The sequence below is a fragment of the Dryas octopetala genome, chromosome 8, assembly GCF_963921425.1.
Source record: "Dryas octopetala chromosome 8, drDryOcto1.1, whole genome shotgun sequence".
Lineage (NCBI taxonomy): Eukaryota > Viridiplantae > Streptophyta > Magnoliopsida > Rosales > Rosaceae > Dryas > Dryas octopetala.
The window spans coordinates 5,846,878-5,871,247 of record NC_141373.1 but is presented as its reverse complement, the minus strand read 5'-3'; the positions used below and the strand labels follow the sequence as shown (position 1 = coordinate 5,871,247).

Genomic DNA, 24,370 nt, shown 5'->3' with positions numbered 1-24,370 from the left:
TAGGTTGGGGGTGGGGTGGGGTGTGGATTTGTAGGTTGTTCAGTTTCCATAACAAAGACGTGCTTTTAAAAAGCCTAGGTCCCAACCCAATTTTCCAATTATATGATCAGGGAGAGAGAGAGAGAGAGAGAGAGAGAGAGAGAGAGAGAGAGAGAGAGAGAGAGAGAGAGAGAGAGAGAGAGAGTCTGCTTTATATCAACATAACATTTTATAGTCATAAGCATAAATATTAACTCCAATGATGCTATTGAAAAAGTCATCATCGAAGCTCCGGGGTACACAAAGCAACTGGACATCACGTGTGTCGAACAAACTCAGACTGCATCATGCATTTGGTCCTCTTTGCCTGATGCATTAGTTTGCATATCCAAGGAGGTTCTTCACATACTGTCATTACTCTTCTATAAACTCTATGCAAGGAAGAATCTTTCAACTTCTTTTTCCCAAGTTCGAATGAACTTGGGAATGGGGTAGGGTATAGGCATGTGAGATCATTGATAAAACTGTTGAGAGCATTGGCCGAAGTTAGGAAAAATGCATTAGATGCTTCTAAAATATCTACCGGGCAGCATTAATGTATTAGGCCCTTTCTTAGTCCAAGGAAAGATTGCCAGTTCGAATGTTGCGCTGCTGATGTGTGATTCCTTTCCCCAGCCATAACTGGGATGAGCCCAATTCTCCTGGTTTTTCAGTGAAAGTGGGAGAAGCAAGCTTTGGCTGAAACCATCTTTTCATGGCTAACCCAGTGATTTTTATCTTTCCATGTGATGCATTTCCTTGGTAAGCTAGCCCAAGCCTTCTCAATAATGCTGCAACTGACTGGCCAACCCTGTCAAACAAAAGATGTCAAGCTTACATTAATAATATGAAGAATATACACTACTTCTCTGAAACTCCATGAACTGTGGCCAAGTTCGGAAGTGAAATAAAGTTGACGCGGTTTTAATGCATATGGTACCCCATCAACCTTTGCAGACATTTGATCATTCATATTGATTTTCTTTTGTGCTTATTTCTTTGATCTTTCAAAACAGGTAGCCACACATTATGTATGCAGACATCTTGTAGGTCGGTTTACTAATGCAGCAGGCCTTCCTATCTTGGTTACTAGCTCACACTTATCAGTATTGTTTAAATTCAACTAATCAGAAATTTATGAAAAATTTTATTGTAAACACAAAATGCAGAACTTGAAAAAAACTCATTTTGATTGCATACAGAAATCTTATTTTCACCTTCCTGCAAGGTTGATTGGCTTCCCCTTGAGAGACATAATTTTTGACTTCTCTATGGGAAGTAAAATGGTCATGTTGGGTAACTTTGCACCTGCAAGATATGCCACAGCAAACGAGCAACGAGAGAGCAGTTAAGATTTAGGCTTTGTACAAAGGAAAGCCGACTTTTTTTATTATCTAAATGTTCTATACTCTTTGAGATCTAGACTTTTCACAATTTGTTTTTTTGTGACTCACAAATTCTTTAAATTCACCGTTTTTTTGACATTCACTCAAAAAGTCAAAACTGTTTTTTTTTTTTTTTTAAAGAAAAGAATAGAAGTAGTTTATATTACCAGCAGCAAGCCGATGTTTGAGACCTTTCAGAACAGTCAAGATGTAGACCTGGCAAGTTTCAAACATGATTTCATGAATAGTAATTCATGTGCTTCTGCAGTATTAATTAAAATAATCTTCTCTGCGGAGGTTTTAGAAATATCATACAACAAGCACTTGTTTCAAAAAGAAGAAGAAGAAACCAGCTACACTGAAACTAAAGAGAGAACTCGCCTCAGCAGTATGAATCTGCAACTTCCTTGCATCAACAATAACGGGACTTACTTTGAAGGATACACAAGGAACAATTCCAAGTGAAGCAGCTTCCTTCAATTATATAACATTATGAGATGGTTTCCAGTCAGTTTTATAACAAACCATGAGTTCAAGAAAGCACAGAACAATTCAGCATCCAACTGACCTGAAGTAATGAAAAAGCACGAGGGTCATATTCACCAAACCCATCTATCAATGAACAGAGATTTGTAGGTCTTGATAAGCCGGCAGTTACACCAAGATTCTCAATAAGCCTATTCTTCAAAGATGCACCGTAAGGGAGCTGCAAGCATCCCAAAACTTGTGATAGAACCTCAATGGTAGGCATTACACCAGCTACAATAGTTTTGCGGTAGGTCTTTAAGGCCAGTGATGTCCTATAGAAACAATGCAACAATTAGAAACTGCTCAGAAGACCCATTTTAGCCTTGAAATCTAAATTATGATCTTTTTAACTAATTCAGGAAATATAACAAACCATCTAAAACCTTTTAGACAAATAATATATATATATAAACAAGATTTCCTCTTCAAATAAATGTTGGAAATGTTTTCTGAAATGTTCTTAGTCTTCCCCTTTTTTCCTGTTTTTATTTTTATTATTATTTCAAAATGAAGAAGTTTGGATCACAAACTCTGTACAATTGCACCCCTTTATATTCTGGTATATGAGCGACAGTCTCAAGATCAATAACATAACTCTTTCCATTACATTTTCGAGAAAAATTCATAAATACAAAATAAGTGAAGGGCATCTCCCAAATACATTTGTTGCTTTTTAAATGACCGCAACCAAACAAATCTAAAGAAGTATTGCATAAAGTCAAAGAATCAAATACCATTCGCTATCAACTTGTAGCCGGCCTGAGTCAAGCGACAAGACAGGCTCACCAAGTGAACAAGCCTTCTCAGATTTCCGTAAGCACATGCCTTCAAAGAGATCAAAGGTGAAGAAGAATGAAAGTTTGTAAAATACAACACAGACTGCAATTTAAATTTAGAATTTGAAGCCATGAATATGTTTGAAGTTCAAAGAAATAAAGCACGGGATCAAAGCAATGGTAAAGAAGATACATACATTACATGTAACTCATATGTAAATGAATTAATTGGACACATGAAAGTTTTCTCTACATTATCTAAAGAGTTATATGTAGCTCTGCATATCTTTAATCTCAGTAGTGGTTCTGGAATATCGTTTAAAATGGTAAATTTTGCATCTCATGAATGATAGGAACAAAAGTTTGGAACAGCATTTTCGTACAGACTTGTAAGAATTATTATCAATGACATTATAGGCATCTTGTTTTAAGGTTGTGTCCTTAATACAATGAAGAAACAATTCATGTTGTGGGACAAAAAAATGAATCTATGCATTCAGATGCCAAAGCACATAGGATGGAAAGAATTTAGTGACTACTATGAACTCACCAATAATACATCTACACATGACAAGGTTTGGGGCAACCCCATCCTTTTCGGCTTGAGAAAAGAGCATGAGGCCAGCTTCTAGATCATCCTTTCTACAAACAGGGTGCACAAAAAACAAGTGTGATTTTTAACAGACATACAAACCAATAATTGTGATAAGCACTTGATCAACTCTAGAAGACTCACTTTTCACTTGCCACTAGAAGTATGGAGTATGTTATGCTGTTTGGATGCAATCCTAATCCCTTCATTTCTGATAGAACTTCCATAGCCTTCTGTAGTTGATCCCCATCACCTGAAGTGTGATTATGCGGCATGTCCATTAAGTTTTGCTCACACGCGCACATATTTTATATACATTCCTCAGAAAATGCGACAATTTAGGATTTCAAAAGCTGAAGGAATCACCACCATGCCTATTGTCACAATATCTTGAAAAAAAGAAAGCAACATTTAGAGACTTACATAGGGCAGTGATCAAAGCATTCACAGTTGAAACAGTTTGCTTAATTTTAGTAGACTTGAGATCCTCAAAGAGTTCCAGTGCTTTCTGCCAGTTTTTGGCCTGAAACAAGGAATAGGCAATTTATTAATTATTAAAGCATTTTTAGGAGCATTAAAGAGTTTACATTAAAGGCTCCCAGAACTGCCTATGTGAGACATACATTGCTACAGGCTCCCATCAATGAGCTGTATGATACAGTTCCAACTTGTATTCCTCGATTTCTAGCTTCTTGTAGGATTTCAAAGGCAGCATCTAACTTTCCAGCATGCCCAGCAACATCTACTAATGCACTAAGAAACATCTACATGGAAGGGCAAAAGCTTATGTGACCACGGTTTTAATGACTGAATGCAATGATCATACAAATATTATTTCCTTCCTCCCAAACACATCAAGCGTAATAGATAGAAAGACAACCCAACTCCATTACCTCATCAGGGGTAACGCCTTTCCTAGTCATGTCGCTATACACACTGCGTGCGAATTCCCAATCACCTGTCTGGCTGCAACAATTAACAGCTATGGTGTAAACCTCAGAGGTGCCCTTGATGTTATATTTATGGATCATCTTATATACTTCTCGTGCCCGATCAACCTACAAGCAATGCATCAATCTAAGTTGATTAAATATACAAGTAGAAACACCACATGCACAATAAACGTGAAGAAATTGACCCTGCAGCTTTTGTAGAAATATGAAAAACTTTACCTGACCAGCATTTGCACATGCCTTTATTAGTGCACCAACAGTTGTGTGATCAGGTTCTATAGGCTGTGTCTCCGCTATCATTTCAGCTACGACATCAAAAGCACGATCAACTGCTCCTGATTGACCACATGCAGTAATAAGCGCATTGAATACAACTCGATCTGGCTTCACTTTCTACTGCATGTAACATCTTATCAGCATGAAAAACTTATTTATGATGCAGGAAGAAAAAAAAAAAAAATCACATCCTTGCTCAGAAACCAAGGACTTGATAGAGTTCTATCAACAACTATGAAAAGAGATTATAAAGTTTCCCACTGCAATGGTACCTTAGACCTCATCATCCCATAAGCACCAAATGCCTTGGCCACTTCCCCAGCTCTGCCACAACCATCAATAAGTGCCCCATATGTGTGAACATTTGGTTCTACTCCAGCATTAACCATCTCATGAAAAACCTTGGAGAAAAAGAAAAAGAATGTATTTGAAATAATATTGGAAACTCAGATAATATGAGTAAGCAGAGGTTTTGTTCAAGAAATATCTAAAATAGAAGATAACAATTTACCAACTGGGCACTCATTGGTTACAGAAGTCATAAATGACAAATGTAGTGAGAAAATCAATAATTAGATTGAATGAAATCAAATTTAAAGAAACCGGTATTCTCTGTACTTATAAAGGAAAGCCAAAAGAGCATAACTTATCAGCCTGGCAGTAACTGTGACTAGAATAGGTAAAACGTCAATTAAGAAACTTTGGTTAAAAACTCAAAGTATATATGTCATTCTGAACTAAAAGAAACAAGAAGGAAGATACCATACATCAAACATTGTGTAAACTTTTCCACTTTTACCGCATGTTGATATCAGAGTAGTGTAGAGTTTGCAATCGACCTTCAGTCCAGCCTCCCGGACAAGTCCCAGAACATGGAAAGCTCCTAAAACCATAATACAGACATTATGAGGTTACTTTACAATAAATAATTAATAGCTCATGTAAGGTGTATAAATGAATTTACCCTCTGAATTTTGAGAACTCGCACAGACAGACATAAGCATATTATATGTACTCAAGGTTGGATTTGGAATCAGTTTGATGAAACGAAAAGCTTCATCAACGGCCTTTTGCGATTTGCAGATTTCGAAAAACCTTGCATGATAAACCTGATACCAGAGAACTTAATAAAATATAGAAACTCAACACACAAGAACAATTCATTAACAAAAGGTTACATCCTTACCTTATTCATATCCAACAAAGCCCTTCTTTCCAAATCTTCAAGCAATTTTACAGAGTCAGCTAACCTAAGAAGCCCATATTATTCAATGATCAGCTTTAAGGTTATAAACATTCTGAAGAGGAAAAAGGCTGGTATGGACTACCAAGAATTTCTGTCAACAATGGCTCCATTTGGAATGTCAGATTTCAAATCTAGAAATTTTAGCTAATGTTTATAGTTAATTACTTGAGCATAATGTTAACAATGCATTAAAAATTATATTTATATAGAAAGAAATGGAAAAAAATACATGGATTTCAAATGATTAACTTGATCGAGTCATTTCAATTCTTAATATTTCATTATAATATAATCATCTCAAATAAATTGCATTTAGTATTTTTTATTGTTTTTCTAACCAATTTAAGCTTCTTGATCCAAATCCATTCTTTTAAATTCCAAAATCCAAAATAGACCCTCAAAGTATTTTATAACATATATGTAAAAGATAATATGTACCTCCCATCCTTTAGCAAAAGATTGTACACACTTAATTGCTCCGAAAGAAGATCTCTGTCATTCGTATGCACCCCATTTGGGTGAGGTAACTGGGGCATAATCTTATCGTTATTTTTAGAGAAATGTCCTAATTCTCTGTCTGTTGAATATGCACTGCTTTTCCCCAAGTGTTTTCTACTCTGTGAATGACCTTGCTTATAATTTGCAATAGGTGGTTTTCCTTCTGCATACTCTGAACAAAACACCCTTTATATAAAGTCAGTACAATGGGAAAACTCAAATTTCTGGCACTGCAGCAAAGTAAGCCATTAAATTACAGTATAAGTGTTAGCAACAAGGTCAAAATATGGAATTTCCTTAATGGCATTACCTATAGTGTGATGGGAAACTTGTGGTTGTGGATGTAAATCTGCTCTTGTGAGGGTGGTGTTTCTCAAAAACGAAGATAGTTTATTACCATCAGTGCTTGCTACAGATTTCACCTCAGACTTGTTTGCCGCATAAAACATGTGAAGCTCTTCTCTCACTGATTCTTCTCCATGAACTAAATGAAACCCAGTATTTGTATCCTCACCCCCTTCTTCACTGACTTGTTCAACAATTTCCTCATCAATTACAGGAATAGAAGCTGAAGCTGAAGAAGCTAAGCCAAAGTTAGAATCACCCAGCAATTCAGAAAAAGGGTCGTACTCATGACCCATTTGCTGCAACTCAGTCAAGCCTGTGGGAAAATGAAGAGGTGGGAGAACTGCAGTTGATTCAAACACCAAAGGCGAAAGAGAGTCCTGTTTGAGATTACTACCAGAACTGTGAAACTGCTTCACACCATGGCTGGTCTCTCTAATTTCATCCTTCAAATTGGGGTCAAAATCGATAATCTGATCGACAATTGGGGATTGACCACTGACCTCTCTGTCTTGAACATCCTTCTTCCTGGGCTTGAAGGAGCGATTACTGAGGTAGACGGCGGAGAAGGCGACGACGGAGACGACAACGACGAGTATCGAATGCGAGTCGAGAGAGGCTTTGATAAGAAAGCGCGAAGGGGGAGAATAGTGGCTTAGCTTTCGGTGTTTTGGGAGAGAACGGAGACCGCCGGAGAGGGGTCTACTGAGGCTGTGAGCGCAGCCGAGGAAGTCTCTGCGGATCGATCGGAGAGAGGAAGAAGATGAAGAAGAGAGAGGCGTGCATGAGATGAGAATGAGGGGTTGAGGTTTGGCAGAGAAGCTCATCTCCTTTGGAGAGAGAGAGGAGCAGAGGAAGCTCTCTGTCTGTGACTCTGAGTGTGTGTGTGTGTGTGTGGGAGTGACGAGAGGGAAACCAACAACCTTTTCTTGAATAGATCAAATTATCCTTTATTTTTGCTGACGTGGCGCAATTCCTGGTTACAGTTTGGTTTTATTTGGCTATTGATTTGCTTGAAATCAATGTGCCTGTTGGGGTATACGTTTGCGCGCCTCCCTTTGCCCACCGAATATTTTTTTGTTCTTTATCTTTTGTTGGACTTTGGGCCCAAAACTACAAGTCTTTTGGTTGGACATAGTTTACTCTATTTGTATTTTGTTGGGCCAAAAATGTCAACATACTAAAATTTCCTGGATAACTTTGCTCGGGAAATACCATATACACCTCACTCTTTTCCTGAATCATTTCTTAAAGCTTGCAATCATGATATGTGCACGCCGACATTCTAAATCGCGTGACAAACATATTTAGTAATACCAATAACACATCTAAACTAAATCTAACTAACTAATAACTATATAAGATTATCATCATAGATTTAAGTTCTATTTATAGGAAAGATTTAGATGATTTTATTATAATGTTTCGATAATCCTAAACACACGTCAAAACATGTTACAAACATGCATGAAATTGCTTTCCTAAATAACGCAATCAAATTTTCAACCATTTTTCCTCACCTTGTCACTTTTTGTTGCAAGTGTCAATAGAAGTGTAGTTAATTTGGCCTCTCAAATTAATACTTCTTCACATTTCTCTCTTTATTTAAGCTTTAAGTACATTCTAGAATAAGGACATTACAAAGAAAACCGTACGGATTTGAAGCATGAATCTGCGAGTTACAAAATACTCATGATCATCATACTAGCTTTTGCCTTTGGTTCGGCTACAAACCCAATCAACCAGAAGCTAAAATTCATCACTTCTTTTTTTTATACTCTATTGATAGTTTATTTCTAATAATAGAGGTGCAGTGATACCAAAAGTTTTATTCATATATACATATAGTTATTTGGGGATTAAATTAAGGGACAAATGATAAATGATATATCTAAAAGTTAGATTCACTTTAATACAGTAAAACCCGGCCTATAAATTATTACTATAGGGACTAAGAAAAATTATTATTTTAGAGTAGTTATTTATATATTGATAAATGAATAATTTATTAATTTATTGATAAATGAATATTTATTAATTAAAAAAAGAGTTTTATGTTGTTTTTTTGTTCATGTATTATTGTTTTTTTTTTGACAAAAATACATTGTATCTTATAAAAAATAAGTAATTATACATGTATATATGACTTCAAAGATATATACATGTATTTTAAAGATAAGGTTCAATTCGGTTTAGGTACAAAGAAAAGACAAACGACTTTAGAAGCATATTTTGAGAGAAGAGTTTAATTGAGAAAATAGAAGTTGTTAAATAAAAAGTTCTTTAATATGTATCATGAATTTTTATGTGCTATTTTTTTAATGTATTTCATGAATTATTAATTTATATATTCGTTGGGCCCTAAAGGATTTTAAGAAAAATTATTATCTTATATATTTAGCGAGGTTATTATTTTAGTACACGAGCCCGAGTTGAGACCGAAAGATTTTATTATTTAACCGAGATTATTAATTTATCCAACATTCATTTATAAGGGTTTTAATGTATTTTAATTAGATTGAGAGACAAATTATAAATAATACATCTAAATGTTAGATTCACTTTAATATTTATTGATTTTGTTAATTATAGTGTTAAACCTAATAACTAATTAAATTGAGAGAGACAAATGAAAAATAATGATGGAATTTCTTCAATCGTTGGCTATCAATTATCAGTTTATCACTCAATTTAAATTACTTAGATAAGTGTGTTAATACAAGGACGAGAAATCCAATCAATTGACAAAAACAAATCAATTTTATTTGATGAGCCAAACGGTACTGTTCACTGATACAAGGACAACCTTAAACTTCGATACAGTACTCCATGTGTACAAATTAGACATGGATATATATATTCATATACCCAAATACCAAACTAGCTAGAGACAAACATATATATATAACTCAAAAACAAAGATCGAGAGACAAATTAACATAACTCCATGTGTATACCACTACCAGCATGATCATCAGAAATGACCTCCATACCTAGGATTCAATGCATGAAGAGGCATATAACCATCCCCAATGAACCCAGCATTATTATTAGGACCCCCGAAGAAGTCAACATTAGCTGCGAGGTTCGCATTCTGATGATTCTCCGCCACTTTAGTGACGTTGATTTTCAGATGCTCCAGCGACACCCTGAGCAGCTCGAGCTGCCCCAAGTCGTTCAGCTCCTCCACCGGCTTCTCCAACCCACACTCAGCTCGGCTCGCCATCAACCTCTGGATCAGCTCCGCCCCGAGCTTCCTTTCCAGCTCCAGCAGGTCATCCACCATGGTCAGCTCCTGGTTAAGCTCCCGCAAGCTCACGTTGCGGTACGCCTCCACCAGCTGCAATGTGCCCGTGTTCAAGGGCATCTGACCGGTCAGGAACCGGTCAGCAATCTCGTCCACGGATGGGTGCCCGAAGGAGAAGACCTTCCCACCCGGGGAAAAGATGATGATTGCAGCCTCCGCTCCGCACATAATGCAGAGCTCGCTCGCCTTCTTGAAGACGCCATTGCGCCTCTTCGAGAAGGTCACCTGGAGGTTGCTTTCCTTCTCCATCTTCTTCATTTCAACCTTTCTTCTCCCTTTGCTTTTCTTTGCCATCCCTGAAACCAACAAAAAATCAATTATTTGATCAAATGAGACTCAGAAAAATCGTGTTGTAAATTTTTGTGTGATTCAGGGGTTATTTATACTCTGAAATTAGAAACCTTTCATTTTCTAATAGAGCTGAGACCATATTTCTAATAGAGCTGATCGAGACCCACAATATCTAGTATTGTTGTAATTATTTAGTAATATACTATTTTTGGAGATATTTAGAATCTTTTAGTTTTGAACATATATGGTATGCAATTTGTCAATTTTAAAGACAGTCAAAGACCATTCTTACTCATCACAACTAGACACAATGCATACATGCACGAGGAGGCTTCTAGGAAATACCAGATTCTTTTCCTAAACTGCTTACTTAATCTTGACTGGGGTGAATATGTTCTGGGTTGAAGTTTCCAAACAAGCAGCTTTGGGATATAATACGTACTACAGCACAGATATGGTCTGGATCCGGAAAATCAATTTTAAAATGCTAAGTTGGCATATGACCGATTATACTCCTACTAGCTAGGCTACTAGCTAGTACTCTTGAAGGAAATTTATATCAAAGGATCATATGAATAACAAAACTTAATTAATTGGGAATAATTTATGTACCACCGTTTTTTTAATTCTATTAATTGTTGCACTTTGGCCAAAAACCAATTCTTTTGTTGGACGGATTTACTCTATTTGTTGGCCCAAACTGATGTAGTGTCAGCATATTAATTTCCTTGATACTTTTTTTGGGGGAAATTCAATCTTTGCACCCCTAGCTCTCTCGCTCTTCTTCTCCCTCTTTGGTGTTGAGAGAAATCTCACATTGAAGATGTGAGGGCCTTGCTAGTGGCTTATAAGGGTTTGGACTACTCCTCCCATTGCCAATTGGTTCTGGGATGGATGCCTAGATTTCTTCATGGTATCAGAGCAGGTTATCCACGTGATGCGCCTAACGGCCACACGTGCTCCCACGTCACCTAATATAAATTGTCCACGTGTTAGGCTTAAATCACGCCACACGTGCGGGGGCGTGTTGAGAGAAATCTCACATTGAAGATGTGAGGGCCTTGCTAGTGGCTTATAAGGGTTTGGACTACTCCTCCCATTGCCAATTGGTTCTGGGATGGATGCCTAGATTTCTTCATTTGGCTCTTACACTGGACCATTAGGGTGTCCGACAAGATGGCCGATCTTTAGTTAGATTCAATGCGAAACAAAGATATATAAAGAAAAAGATGGAGGGTATGTACGTTACTCGTGTGAAGATTCCATTATATGATCGCATTATTTTATGTGTGAATGTATTGTACGTATAATCTTTCTATTATGCTCAATCGTAATTATAAATACACCTCACGAAAAATGCACGATCGATACGTTAAATAATTAATTTTTCAAAGTTTGCAATCAAAATATGCGCTGACATTCTTTTCCGTCTGGCAAATATATTTAGTAATACAAATAGGGCATGAAAACTAAATCTAATTAACTAATAACTATATATGATTATCATATATGTAAATTTTATTTATAGAAATTCATAGACAATTTTATTATAATTTTTTTTATTATTTAAACACACGTCGAAACAAATTACAAACATGCATGCACGTTAAACAATGAAGGCATGCAATATTTTTTGGCTTACCTAGAAGACTTTTACTATATAGCTAGCTAGTAATTAAGTGGCACTATTGCTATCTCCAAACTTAATTTCTCATTCCATCTTTTTTAAAAATTAATTATAAAGAAATATCATCATATTGTATCGTTTCGACATGTGCCCCTACAAAAAAAAAAAAAAAAAAAAAAAAAAAAAAAAAAACCTTTGTAGATCCCTAAATCTGTTCTCCCTCCTCTCTTGCTATGTGGTGATTTCTCGATCTCCTCTCTTGTTTCTCTTGTTTCTCTCTTAGTGAAAAGGATAGGGAAAAAAACAAAAGCATTATTAATTAGTACGACTAACATGGAGTTTTTCCTAGTACGTAACACAATCTAATTCTCAACCATTTTCTCTCCTTAATTGTCACTTGTTGTTGCAAGTGTCATATGAATTTATAGTAGTTTTATCCTCTCAAATTAATAATTCTCAACATATATCTCTCTTTATTTAACCTTTTAATAAGAACATTGCCAAAGACAATTACGGATTGAAAGCACGAATTATTAGCAAGTTACAAAATACCGATGGCCATACTTTTGCCTTTGGTTAATTGGTTCGGCTACAAATCCAATATATCAACTATAAGTCAATACATCACATTTTTTATACTTTATATATTGATACTATAACTCTCTCTCTCTCTTTGGCCACTTTATACTATAACTCTCTAATAGAGGTATGTAGTACAAATAATTTTGTTTGTATATATAGTACCTATAATTATTTTGTGACATGTAGTACTTTTATAAAACAAAATTTAAAATTGTTTTTTTATTCAAAAGTGGTTACCCATCAAATAATTAAATTAAGAGACAAATAATCAATAAAACATCTAAAGATAAGGTTGGATTCGCTTTAACATTTATTAATTTTCTCAGTTATGTTAAACCCAATCATAAAAGGCATTACCCTCATTTTAATTTGTGTTAACTTATACAACGACAAAGTTATAGTTAAATTTCTTATCAAACCCAACAACGAATTTATTCCAATCCAACCAATTTCATTTTTGCCATTAAAAAAACCAAAATAAAATTTCATTTGATGAGCCGACGACAGTACTGATATTTGATTAATGACAACCTTAATCGAACTTCTTATAGCAGTACTTCATGTGTCTAGCTAATCTAAAAATAAACATAAAACATGGATATTCATATCCCCCACAAACCAAACAAGAGACAACATAAAACAAACAAACCAAAACCCGAGAGACTGTTTAGTTGCGGCAAACACCACCACCGCCATCATCATCTTCATCAGAAAGTACCTCCATATCCAGGACCTCCATAACCAGGACCTCCATATCCAGGGCCTCCATAACCAGGACCTCCATATCCAGGACCCCATGCATTGAAAGGCATATAACCCTCTCCATTGAACCCCGCATTGTTCTGAGGACCCCCACAGAACCCAACATTATTCTCAGGACCCCCAGTAAGCCCAACATTATTCTCAGGACCCTCAGTGAACCCAACATTATTATAAGGATCTCCAGTGTGCCCAACATTATTCTCAGAACCCCCAATGAACCCAACATTATTCTCAGAACCCCCAGTGAACCCAACATTGTTATAAAGATCTCCAGTGTGCCCAATATTATTCTCAGAAACCCCAATGAACCCAAAATCATTCTCAGGACCCCCAATGAACCCAAAATTATTCTCAGGACCCCCAATGAACTCAAAATTATTCTCAATACCCCCAATGAACCCAAAATTATTCTCAGGATCCTCAATGAACCCAACATTATTAGCAGGAACCCCAAGTTGGCCAAAACCACTGGTACTGCCACTACCTGTCTCCAGCTGATCAAACTGAGCAGCTGAAGCCGCAAGGTTGACGCTCTGATCAGCCACGAGCTGATTCTCCGACTCGTTACGGATTCTCAGCTGCTCCAGCGACGCCTTCAGCTGCTCGATTTGGCCACTGTCGTTCAGCTCCTCCACCGGCTTCTCCAAGCCGTGAGCCACGAGGCGATTCTCCGCCTCATTAGCAACAAGGATTCTGAGATGCTCCAGCGACGCCTTCAGCTGCTCGAGTTGGCCAATGTCGTTCAGATCCAACCTGTACTCGGCTTGGCTCGCCATGACCCTGCGGCTCAGCTCCTCGCCGAGCTTCTTCTCAAGCTCCAGCTGGTCAGTGACCATGGTCAACTCCTGGTTCATGCCCTGAACCTGCGATGTTCCAGGGCGGTGGCGGACCTGACCGGTCAAAAACCGGTCAGCGACCTCCTCCACGGATGGATTCCCGAAGGAGAAGACCTTCCCGCTTGGGGAAGACACGATGATTGCAGCATCGGCTCCGCACAGAGTGCAGAGCTCGCTCGCCTTCTTGAAGAGGCCTTTGCGCCTCTTCGAGAAAGTCACCTGTAAGTTTTTCTCATTCTCCATTTTCTTCATCTCCAGCTTTCTACGGCCCCGACCCATCCTTGCCATTCCTGAAACCAACAACAAAAATTGAAAGCCCTAATTTGATTAGATCGATGATGAGACTAAGAAAGTAAAAGGCTGCTGTATGATATTACTTTTGTCCCTTTCAAGGGTATTTATATATAAAAATTTAGGGATTAGGGCTGTTCTGGACAACTATCATTTTCTGGTACTACATCTGGCATTGTTCTAAATTTTTTACATTTATGTATGTAGTTACTAATATAATAGTTTTGGAGAAATTTAGAATATCTTTTTGTTTTTAACATTTATGGTATGCAGTTCATGAATTTTAAAGACAGTCATTAGCATTCTAGCTTACTCATCACAACTAGACACAATGCATGTATGAAGGAGCGAGGAAGGTTCTGGGGAATTACTCATATCCCTAATATTGCTAGCTCCTTACTCAATCTCTACTGGAGGGAATGTGTTTTGGGTTGGAGTTTCCATACAAGCAGCTTTGGTATAATAATATTACAGCACAGATATGGTCTGCTCCCAAAATCCAAGTTGGCAAATGACAACTATCTTAAGTAATTGGAAGTAATTAATATATATTAATTCATTTACTACTGATTTACTTAATTTTTCTGTTGGACTTAATTTGTCCAAAAAGCAATTCTTTTATTGGACCGATTGACTCTAATTTGTTGGCCCAAAATGATATGTGGTAATGTCAACATATATATTAGTTTCCTTGATAATTTTGTTGAGCGAAATTCGATTTATATAAACCTAAAAATTTAATCTGTGCACCTCTCATATCATATTTCTAATAGAGTTGTCTTACTTAATTATAAACTGAACTTTAGGATTTATGGCTAGCTTCGATATATGGTTATCATTTTTTGTCACTTGACCATATATATTAGAAAATAGAGAGGAGACCTACTACATTTAATATTGTTCTAATTTGTTTACTAATATACATGTAGTTACTAACATACTAGTTTTGGAGAAATTTAAATCATTTTGTTTTTAACACATATGGCCGGTATGCAGTTCATTCATTTTAAAGACAGTCAATACTCAATACCATTCTTACTCATCACAACTACACAGTGTATATGCATGAATGAGGAAGGTTCTAGGAAATTACCAGATTCATATCCAAAGTTATCCTTAATCTGACTGGGGAGTTTCCAAACAAGCGGCTTTGGTATAATAATACTACAGCACAGATATGTCTGGAAAATCAAATTTAAAATACTAATTAATTAAGTTGGAGATTATGCTCATAAGTACTCTTGAAAAAACTTTATAATCCTTAATAAAAAATAAAAAATAAGTTCATAATCTAGGGTATGAATAACAAAACTTAATAAATTGGGAATGATGAATTTATTTACCACCGATTTGTTTAATTCTTTTGTTGGACTTTGGCTATAGCTCGAAAAGCAATTCTTTTGTTAATGGATTTACTCCATTTGTTGACCAGATCGAAAAATTGTAGTGTCAACAAATTTTTTTTTCTTGATAATTTAATTTTCTGGGGTAAATTCGATAGGATTTATATAAATCTAAAATTTTAATCGTGCACCTCTCCCTCTTTTCTTCTCACTCTTTTCCTCATCATCGAACTATTAGGGTACGTGTCTAGAGACCGTTGGTCCTTGGATATATTCAGCATGAAATAGAGAGAGATAAAGAAAAAGTAGAGAGTACACTACTTATATGAAGATAATAAAGTAGTAACTAAGTATCTAATTATAACTAGGTTTTATTATATGATCGCATTATTTTATGTGGGAACGGGGAACCTACTGTATAATCTTCCTACTATGCTCATAGTTGTACATACATTTCGTGACACGTACAAAACACGCAATGCATTAAATAATTTATCGATCAAAGCTTGCAATAAGAATATGTGAACGCCGACATTATTCGCTGTGTGGCAAACATATTTAGTTAATACATATAGGGCATTTAAACTAAACTTAATTAACTACCTAATAACTATATGCGATTATCATAGATATGTAAATTCTATTATTAGATATTTTTTAATAATATTATTATAGTTTTTTCAGTTTTTAAACGCGCGCGTTGAAACAAGTTACAAACATGCATGCATGTTAAACATTGAAAACGTAAAAGATTTTCTTGTTAACGTACGTAGAAGACTTTTACTATAGCTAGCTAGTAAGTGGTTCTATTGTCATGATGTATTGTAGAAGAGTGCTTATATATGCACACCCTTCTATCATATTTTCTCACTTATCTTATTTTTACACGTATCCCTTATTATATTTCAAAAATAGCATGAATATATAATGATAGTTTGATGAAATTTCTTGATTGTTATTCTCATATTGAGTTACTTGATATGCACCATTTATCATATTTTTACACCCCTAGCATATTATATTTTTTGAAATTTAATGGGGAGTGTAAAAATAAGATGGATAGAAAAATAGAACTAGAGAGGTGGGAATATAATCACTCATTGTAGAAATGTACTTACAACGTATGAATTCTTATAGTAAAATCTCATATCATATATTCAGTGTGGACAATATTTAATTTGCTTAGAACGTATACATGAAAATGTCGAGCAATGGCATATCATCAAGCATGTCACTTGGGTTTTACCATAACCTTAATAAAGATAGTGTATATAATTGAATATTAATTTTAGTAAAATTCATCTTTGGACATATACATATGTTCCCCTCCCAAAAAAAGGATTGTTTATTGTTTCTCTTATTTCTCTTTTAGTTAAAAAAAAAAAAAAAAGGAAATAAACAGCATTATTAAACGATCGAGTAGTACGACTACCCATCTGAGTTTTTTGGCCTTTTGTTCGGCCGGCTACAAATTCAATCTAAGAATCAAAGGAAAGGAAAAAGGAGAAATAAGGGCATTGCAAAGGAAATTAACTGTAGAGATTCAAAACTTGAATTAGTGAGTTACAAAATACCGATGACCATACTTGTGCCTTTGGTTTGGCTACAAATCCAATCAACCAGAAGTCAATACATCACATTTCTTATACTTTATTTATACTAGTTCTCTAGCTAATAGATAGAGGTATGTGGCAGGTACAAATAGTTTTTATTAATTTGTGTAATACCTATAATTATTTGTGACATGAAGTACTTTTATCAAAAAAAATTTAAGATTGTTTTCATTAAAAAAATAAAAAAATGGCTTACCCAAAAGACATAAAATTGAGAGACAAATGAGAAATAATACATGGTTGGAGGTTTGATTCACTTCAATATATATTAATCTCATCAGGTATGTTAAATCTAATCACTAAATTTATTGTCTCCCAATTATCCCTCATTTTAAATTCTGTTAACTTATACAAGGACAACAATTCATATAGTTAAATTTCTTATCAAACCCAAAAATTAATTTATTCTAATCCAATCAATTTCATTTGATGAGTACTGACATTTGATACAATGATAACTTCAATAAAACTCCTCATGGCAGTACCTCATGTGAATAATCTAAAAACAAACATATATAAAACATCTAAAACCCGAGAGACTGTTGTTGTTGCGGCTAAAACCACCACCGCCATCATCATCTTGAACAGAAATTAAGGACCTCCATATCCAGGACCCCATGCATTGAAAGGCATATAAACATCCCCAGCATTGTTCTCAGAACCCCAAGTGAACTCAGGAGGATCGTTCTGAGGACCCCCAGTGAACCCAACATTATTCTCAAGACCCCCAATGAACCCAACATTACTACCAGAACCCCCAACTTGGCCAAAACCACTAGTACTACTCCCACTACCTGTCCCCAGCTGAAACTGCGAAGCTGCAGCCGCAAGGTTGGCGTTCTGATGAGCCACGAGCCGATTCTCGGCCTCGTTAGTGACATTGATTCGGAGCTGCTCCAGTGACGCCTTGAGCCGCTCGAGCTGGGCCATGTCGTCCAGCTCCTCCACTGGCTTGTCCAACCCGTACTCAGCTCGGCTGGCAATGACCCTTCGGCCCAGCTCCTCTCCACGCTTCTTCTCAAGCTCCAGCTGGTCATTCGAAATGGTCAGTTCCTGGTTCATACCTCGAACAGTGCGAGAGCGGTATGCCTCGACGAGCTGCGATGTGCCAGTGCGGTGGCGCACCTGACCGGTCAGGAACCGGTCAGCGATCTCCTCCACGGATGGGTGCCCGAAGGAGAAGACCTTCCCACCCGGAGAAAACACGACGATCGCAGCCTCAGCTCCACACATAGTGGACAGCTCGCTCGCCTTCTTGAAGAGGCCATTGCGCCTCTTCGAGAAGGTGACCTGCAGGTTCGCCATGTTCTCCATTTTCTTCATCTCAACCTTCCTCCGACCCTTGGTTTTCCTTGCCATCCCTGAAACCAACAAAAGAAATTGAAAGCCCTAATTTGATTAGCTGATATTGATGAGACTAAGAAAGTAAAATGCTGCTGTATGATATACTTTTGTCTCTTTCAGGGGGTATTTATACATTGAAATTTAGGGTTTAGGGTTGTTCTCTGGATAACATATATGGTATCCACTTCATGAATTGGAAAGACAGTCAATACCATTCATACTCTTCACAGCTAGACACAATACATGCATGAATTAATGAGGAAGTTTCTGGGAAATTACCAGGTTCATATATATCCTAATTCTACTTACTTAATCTTGACTGGGGTGGGTTGGAGTTTCCAAACAAGCAGCTATGGTTTAATGATAATACAGCACAGATTTGTTTTGGAAAATCAAATTCAAAATGCAAATAAAGTATTTTAGTCTTAAAAATGCAATATTTTAAGTTGGCATATATATGACATATTATACTCATACTAGTACTCTTGAAGAAAATTTATAATCAAAGGGTATGGTTAACAAAATTAAACTTATGTAATTGGGACTAATTTTCATATGCGCTCGGTGAATTAATTTGACCTTCCTGTTGTAATCTAATAAGCACTCATGTCTAAAATTGTCATGAGGGTTTGCGCGCATCTCAGTCATTAGATAATTAGTTATATATTGTAGACGGATGAGATGCATATATAGATAGAATGAGTAAAAACGGGTAATTTTTCTCTTAAAAGTTATTTTTTGAAATCACCTACCACATTAGAGGGTCTCTTCAATAATTTATGCTTGGTACTTCTGTAAATACAAGAGTAATAATTCATGTATATATACAGGAAATAATTACAATCGGCCGGGTACTTCACTTTTTAGAAATTAATGAATAACTGACACTAATTAAACTATTTTCAAAATATTATAATTTTTTAGTATATAAAATTAATTTTCTCTATATTTTCTAAAAAAATTAATATTATTCCTAAATTTTTTTTTTTTTGCATTAAGTTATTTATTTATTAGAAGTTGTTCTTTTTGTTAATAAAGTATTATAATAGAGAAAGATATATTTATTCTGTTTGCAAAACTAACACCAATTTAAACCAATAAAGCAGAGTGTCATAAATTTATGGGGTTTTTTTTTTTTAAGTTCAAATGAAAAATATTTTGATTGGTCGGCCTACTTGCAAAAACATGGTGACTGGTCTGTCCACTGTAATGGGTCGAGTGTTTGGCACTATCACCAAGCACTTGGTACAACCCACTGAGCGCTCGGCAAAATGTCACTGTGCGTTCTGAAATATCATACAGTGGTTGTACAACAGTAGCTGTACAACAGTAGCGCTATATATTTAAATTGTAAAAACACCCTATAAATTGCCACTGACTTGCAAAACTAACTGTAGCAATTTGCCCATTTAAAAAAAAAAAAAAAAAAAAAAAAACTCCCCACTAAACGCTCGGTATAAAAAACACGGAACAAAACATAACATAAATTTTATTTGTACAAAGTCAACATATTCATTATTCTAATTTTTTGGTGAGTTTGTTTATTATTAAGAGATGTAAAATGAATTTTAGAATAATTTACTTTAAATTTATTTATTTTACGGGAAAGTTCAGTTTTTTTTTTTTGGCCATGGGAAAGCTCATTTTAATTATGCAAAAGTATAAAAGTAGTATAATTTGCTCTCTTTAATTATAGAGGGCTGCTATTTGCACACCCTTTTGTAAAAAAAAAAAATCAAAAATCAAAGGAAAAGACACACTCACCCCTCACCCAACACACCCCTTACTCTCAGACAAAAAAAAAAAACACACCCGACCTCATCCCTCCCCTCCACCAAGCCCCAGCCCCGTCGCACCCTCCTTCTAGCCCCGACCTAGCCCACCTCCTTCCCCTCCACCCAGCCCGACCTCCTCCCTCCCCTCCACCCAGCCCCGGCCCCATCGCACCCCCTCCCACCCAACCCCGTCGCACCCTCCCTCTAGGTTCGGCGGATATATACCGAATGATTTGTGGGTGTTTGGCGGGTGGCTGTCGAATGGTTTGTGGGTGTTCGGTGGGTGGCTGCCGAAGGAAACTCAAATTTTCGGCAAACCAGTGCCGAACGAAGGAGAAAGCAGAGAGAGAAAGGGAGGGATGGAGGAGAGAAGAGGAGGAGGTTGGGGGTGAGGTCGGGTGAGGGAGGGAGGGGGCTGGGTGGGTGGGTCGGGACTAGAGGGAGGGTGCGACGGGGCTGGGGCTTGGTGGAGGGAGGGCTGTGTGGGTGGGTGTGGTCGGGTGAGGGAGATGAAGGGGTGTGTGTGTTTTTTTTTTTTGGTCTATTGATGGGGTGTGCAAAAGAGAAAAAATGAAGTTGGTTTTTGAGTGTGAGAAAGAGAGATGTGTCTTTTCCTTTGATTTTTTTTTTTTTTTTTACAAAAGGGTGTGCAAAAAGAAAAGAAAAAAAAAAAAGAAGAAGAAGAAGAAGAAGGTGTACAAATAGCAGCCTTCTAATTATATGCACTAATTACAGTAGAAGAGCAAGTAACCGAAGGCCCAGGTCCGTGGCCCATGTGTTAACCCCCTCCAATCCTATTGATCTGTGGGCCTGTGGTTCGCAGGTAAGACCATGAACAAATATTTGTAATCATGGACCGACCCGTTCACGCGTATGATGGGTTATAATTTTCAAATCGCAAATACAGCTATGGCCCATTAATCGGTAAGCACCGTTTTGGGTTGTGTAGCGCCTTTTCGTGCGACGTGAAGACCAGCATACATACTGGTTTTCCGCTCCCGTTTGAAGTTGCAAAATACAACTTCTCGTCCTTCATCTTTCTGAAACTCACTGCAGGTACATTCTTGGTTTCACTTTTCACATCGATTCTCAATCTTTTTCTCTGCAATATATATGTAATTTCGTTGTAATACGTAGTTTGGTTTCTCTTATATATATGATGTATATATTACAAAGACCTCTAACATGGTTCACCACACTATGATTAAGCAAGGCCAATTCTAAAATTCTAGGAACATGCAACAAACTATAAAAATAAGGTTTTCAATTAGTGACGGATTCATAAATCAACCGTTATGTGGGTCAAGATTAAGAAGCTCTAGATATATTTCACGTGACTCACCCTTTCTTTCCTTTTTTCTGATTTTCTTTTCTCTTTTAGACATTTACACAAATACCTTACTTACATTCTTACCCCTGTGCATGCCACTAAGACCCGAGTTTCATGGGGCCAAAATTTTTCCTCAAGCCCAACATTTTTTGGTTCATGGGATCAATTAACCCCATTGACCCCATCCTGCATCTGCTAGTGTCTTCAACTCTTTATGTACATATTTGGACTTAACCAGTGTATATATAAGTATATAAAAAATTTATAAAATTTGGGAACCCTCAACATTTTGGGGTCCGAAACAGTCGTTTACTTTGCTTACTTTCAGAAAAACTCATATAGATACACAAAAATTACACTTAATGATTGAACACCAGAGGTCCAGAGCACACACGGGTGTTCAAACGGTCATTGTAAATTCTAGGTATCAGCACGAGAGGATGACTCATGGCTAATTTGCTTTTTTATTTTATTTTTTATTCTTTATTAACTACTTGTTTTCTGGTTTCAGGTTAATTTATTTGTGTAATGCACAAAGTCAGACGTAGAAGTGCACCAATTAATAATTGTTGTGGTTATCATTTATACTTGTTAGAGATCATCTGTCAAAATGCTGGGATCTTTTCTTCCAAGGGCTCTTCTGTAAGTAAATAATCAAATGAAGTACTCAATTAATTGGGTTTGCCCCCAGTTAACCCCCAAGTGTTTGTTTTAATAAGGATATTAGTAAAATTATTTGATCTACTAACTGCGTCGTAGGATGGTGTTTGGTTACGCTTATCCGGCTTATGAGTGCTACAAGACCGCGGAGAAGAATAAGCCAGACATGGACCAACTCCTCTTTTGGTGCCACTACTGGTATATGCACCTCATTTAATATATTATATATCATGCTTGATTCATTCATTCAACTTTCTAATTAAATATGCTTCACTAATTTCTATATGGGTTTTGTAGGACACTAGTTGCTATGCTTACTGTGTTTGAGAGATTTGGAGATGCTTTATTCGCATGGTAAGATTATATCTCTTTTCAAAACATGTAAATGAGATTCTTATACAAGTGGGTCGATAAATATTTATAATCAAAAAAATGTGATACACGTTACATTATTATATTTTTGTTATATATTTTTTTTTCTTCAATGATGATGTGATTAATTAGTGTTCTCTTTTTATATTGTTTGTTTGAATTAATTAAGGCTACCAATGTACAGTGAAGCGAAGTTGGCATTGTTTATATATCTTTGGTCTTCTAAAGTAAAAGTAAGCATTCATCAGCATCATGTGGACTTAATTTACATAAATATTCGTTAAGTTAGTATCTTTTTTTCTTAATAATATAATTTCATAATCACATTAATTGGATGTTTAATTAATTAATTCAGAGGACAACATATCTTTACAATCGCTTCTTCCGGGTTTTTGTGGCACAACATGAGGCAGACATTGATCGTAAGATATCTGAAATTAAAGTGAGGACTGGGGATATTGCAATGCTGTGTTGGCAAAAGGCTCTGAATTATGGGCAATCAGGTGTTTTTGAGATTTTGCAGTTTGTTTCTTCTCACTCAGCATCACAGCCTCAGAACCATTGCGATAAGGTAAATTATATATATGATAAATAAATTAATACAATTTTATACAATTTCAATTAATCATACCTTGTAATATTTTCTTAAGAGAGGTGTTACTTATATATATAAATTTCACTTTTATTTGAGAGATGATACAAAATATAATTAATTAAGATGATGCAAATAAACATTCATGTGTTTTATTTCAAACTTAGTAAGTAATTATAACTAATTGTGTATGCAGGAGCAAGAACATGGTGAAAGAACAACTGGTTTTGCTGATCAATCTGAATCTGAATATGAAGCAAGTGATCAATTCGAAGGGAGACAAACTGAATCATCAGTACCAATAGTACCATCCTCTGAAAATGGAACTCCAATTCTTCCCAGCAGAAAACGATGGATAAGGAGGCTCATCAGATGATCGATCTTTTTATATGTATATTTAACTTTAAGTTATTTTAGAGACTCAAAAGCTATTTAGTTTCGCTTCTTTTGAGGCTATCTCAACTTTTTTACTTTAATTATTTAAAACTAAATTGTGGGCAAGGCTTTTAGTTTAGTTGTAATTTTTTTAAAATAAATAAAAAAAAAAGTCATAACGAGCACAACTCGTATTGACCGTAGGATCCCACCGACTATGTAAAGTCGACAATTCAGCAATGACAACAGCTACTGACTTTACTTCATTTTCAGCGCTGAGCCACAGGTTCATCCGGTGAAGATGTCCGTACTCTATTGGGTGTCACCACGTGGTAAAAATGCGTGCAAGACACGTATCAAGAGTAGACCAGCTGGCAGGCCCACGTGTCGTGAGCATACGTGCCGACCAAAGTTAACAAAAGAGCGAAAATCTGACACCAGTGGGCCCCATACCTTTTGGTTGATTGTTTCAAACCGTCCCACGTGTCACAGCCACATATCAGTAATCTACTTGTGGCCACTGGCCGCTCGGCACGTGTCTAAAGCCCTGCTTTTACTTTTATTTATTATTTATTTCTGATTGGGATGTAGTTATAGACTTATAGCTAGGCCGCGTTTGCTTCTGATCTACTGTTTCATGGAGACCTTTGTTT

At 36.3% G+C, this 24,370-nt stretch overlaps 2 protein-coding genes and 2 pseudogenes across 4 annotated transcripts; 1 reads left to right on the top strand and 3 right to left on the bottom strand.

Annotated features, from left to right (window-relative positions):
* Positions 1 to 180: 180 nt before the first annotated feature.
* On the bottom strand, positions 181 to 7,522 carry MRL1 (Pentatricopeptide repeat (PPR) superfamily protein). Of its 3 annotated transcripts, XM_086254079.1 has the most exons (18): positions 6,583 to 7,521; positions 6,213 to 6,444; positions 5,715 to 5,778; positions 5,493 to 5,637; positions 5,296 to 5,411; positions 4,801 to 4,929; positions 4,472 to 4,645; positions 4,193 to 4,357; positions 3,923 to 4,063; positions 3,723 to 3,822; positions 3,444 to 3,552; positions 3,258 to 3,349; positions 2,666 to 2,756; positions 1,972 to 2,203; positions 1,785 to 1,877; positions 1,571 to 1,619; positions 1,236 to 1,326; positions 181 to 829 (listed from the first exon to the last, which is right to left on the bottom strand). In XM_086254079.1, the coding sequence occupies exons 1-18, from the start codon at positions 7,442 to 7,444 to the stop codon at positions 592 to 594; spliced, it is 3,123 nt and encodes a 1,040-aa protein (XP_086110205.1). In that variant the 5' UTR covers positions 7,445 to 7,521; the 3' UTR covers positions 181 to 591. The 3 variants fall into 3 exon arrangements, 2 of the variants coding, with proteins under 2 accessions (XP_086110205.1, XP_086110206.1); XR_015123846.1 differs by lacking the exon at positions 1,571 to 1,619 and having other exon boundaries at positions 689 to 829; positions 6,583 to 7,522; XM_086254080.1 differs by lacking the exons at positions 1,236 to 1,326; positions 1,571 to 1,619 and having other exon boundaries at positions 6,583 to 7,522.
* A 2,069-nt stretch (positions 7,523 to 9,591) lies between these two features.
* Positions 9,592 to 10,218, bottom strand: LOC147276469 (agamous-like MADS-box protein AGL62 pseudogene; annotated as a pseudogene).
* Positions 10,219 to 17,860: 7,642 nt separating this feature from the next.
* On the bottom strand, positions 17,861 to 18,628 carry LOC147276468 (agamous-like MADS-box protein AGL29 pseudogene; annotated as a pseudogene).
* A 2,747-nt stretch (positions 18,629 to 21,375) lies between these two features.
* Positions 21,376 to 23,827, top strand: LOC147276467 (putative HVA22-like protein g). The gene is made up of 7 exons (XM_086255211.1): positions 21,376 to 21,444; positions 22,230 to 22,360; positions 22,478 to 22,576; positions 22,676 to 22,732; positions 22,920 to 22,983; positions 23,106 to 23,321; positions 23,539 to 23,827. Exons 2-7 carry the CDS (start codon positions 22,329 to 22,331, stop codon positions 23,716 to 23,718), a joined length of 648 nt encoding a protein of 215 aa, XP_086111337.1. The 5' UTR covers positions 21,376 to 21,444; positions 22,230 to 22,328; the 3' UTR covers positions 23,719 to 23,827.
* Positions 23,828 to 24,370: the final 543 nt, after the last annotated feature.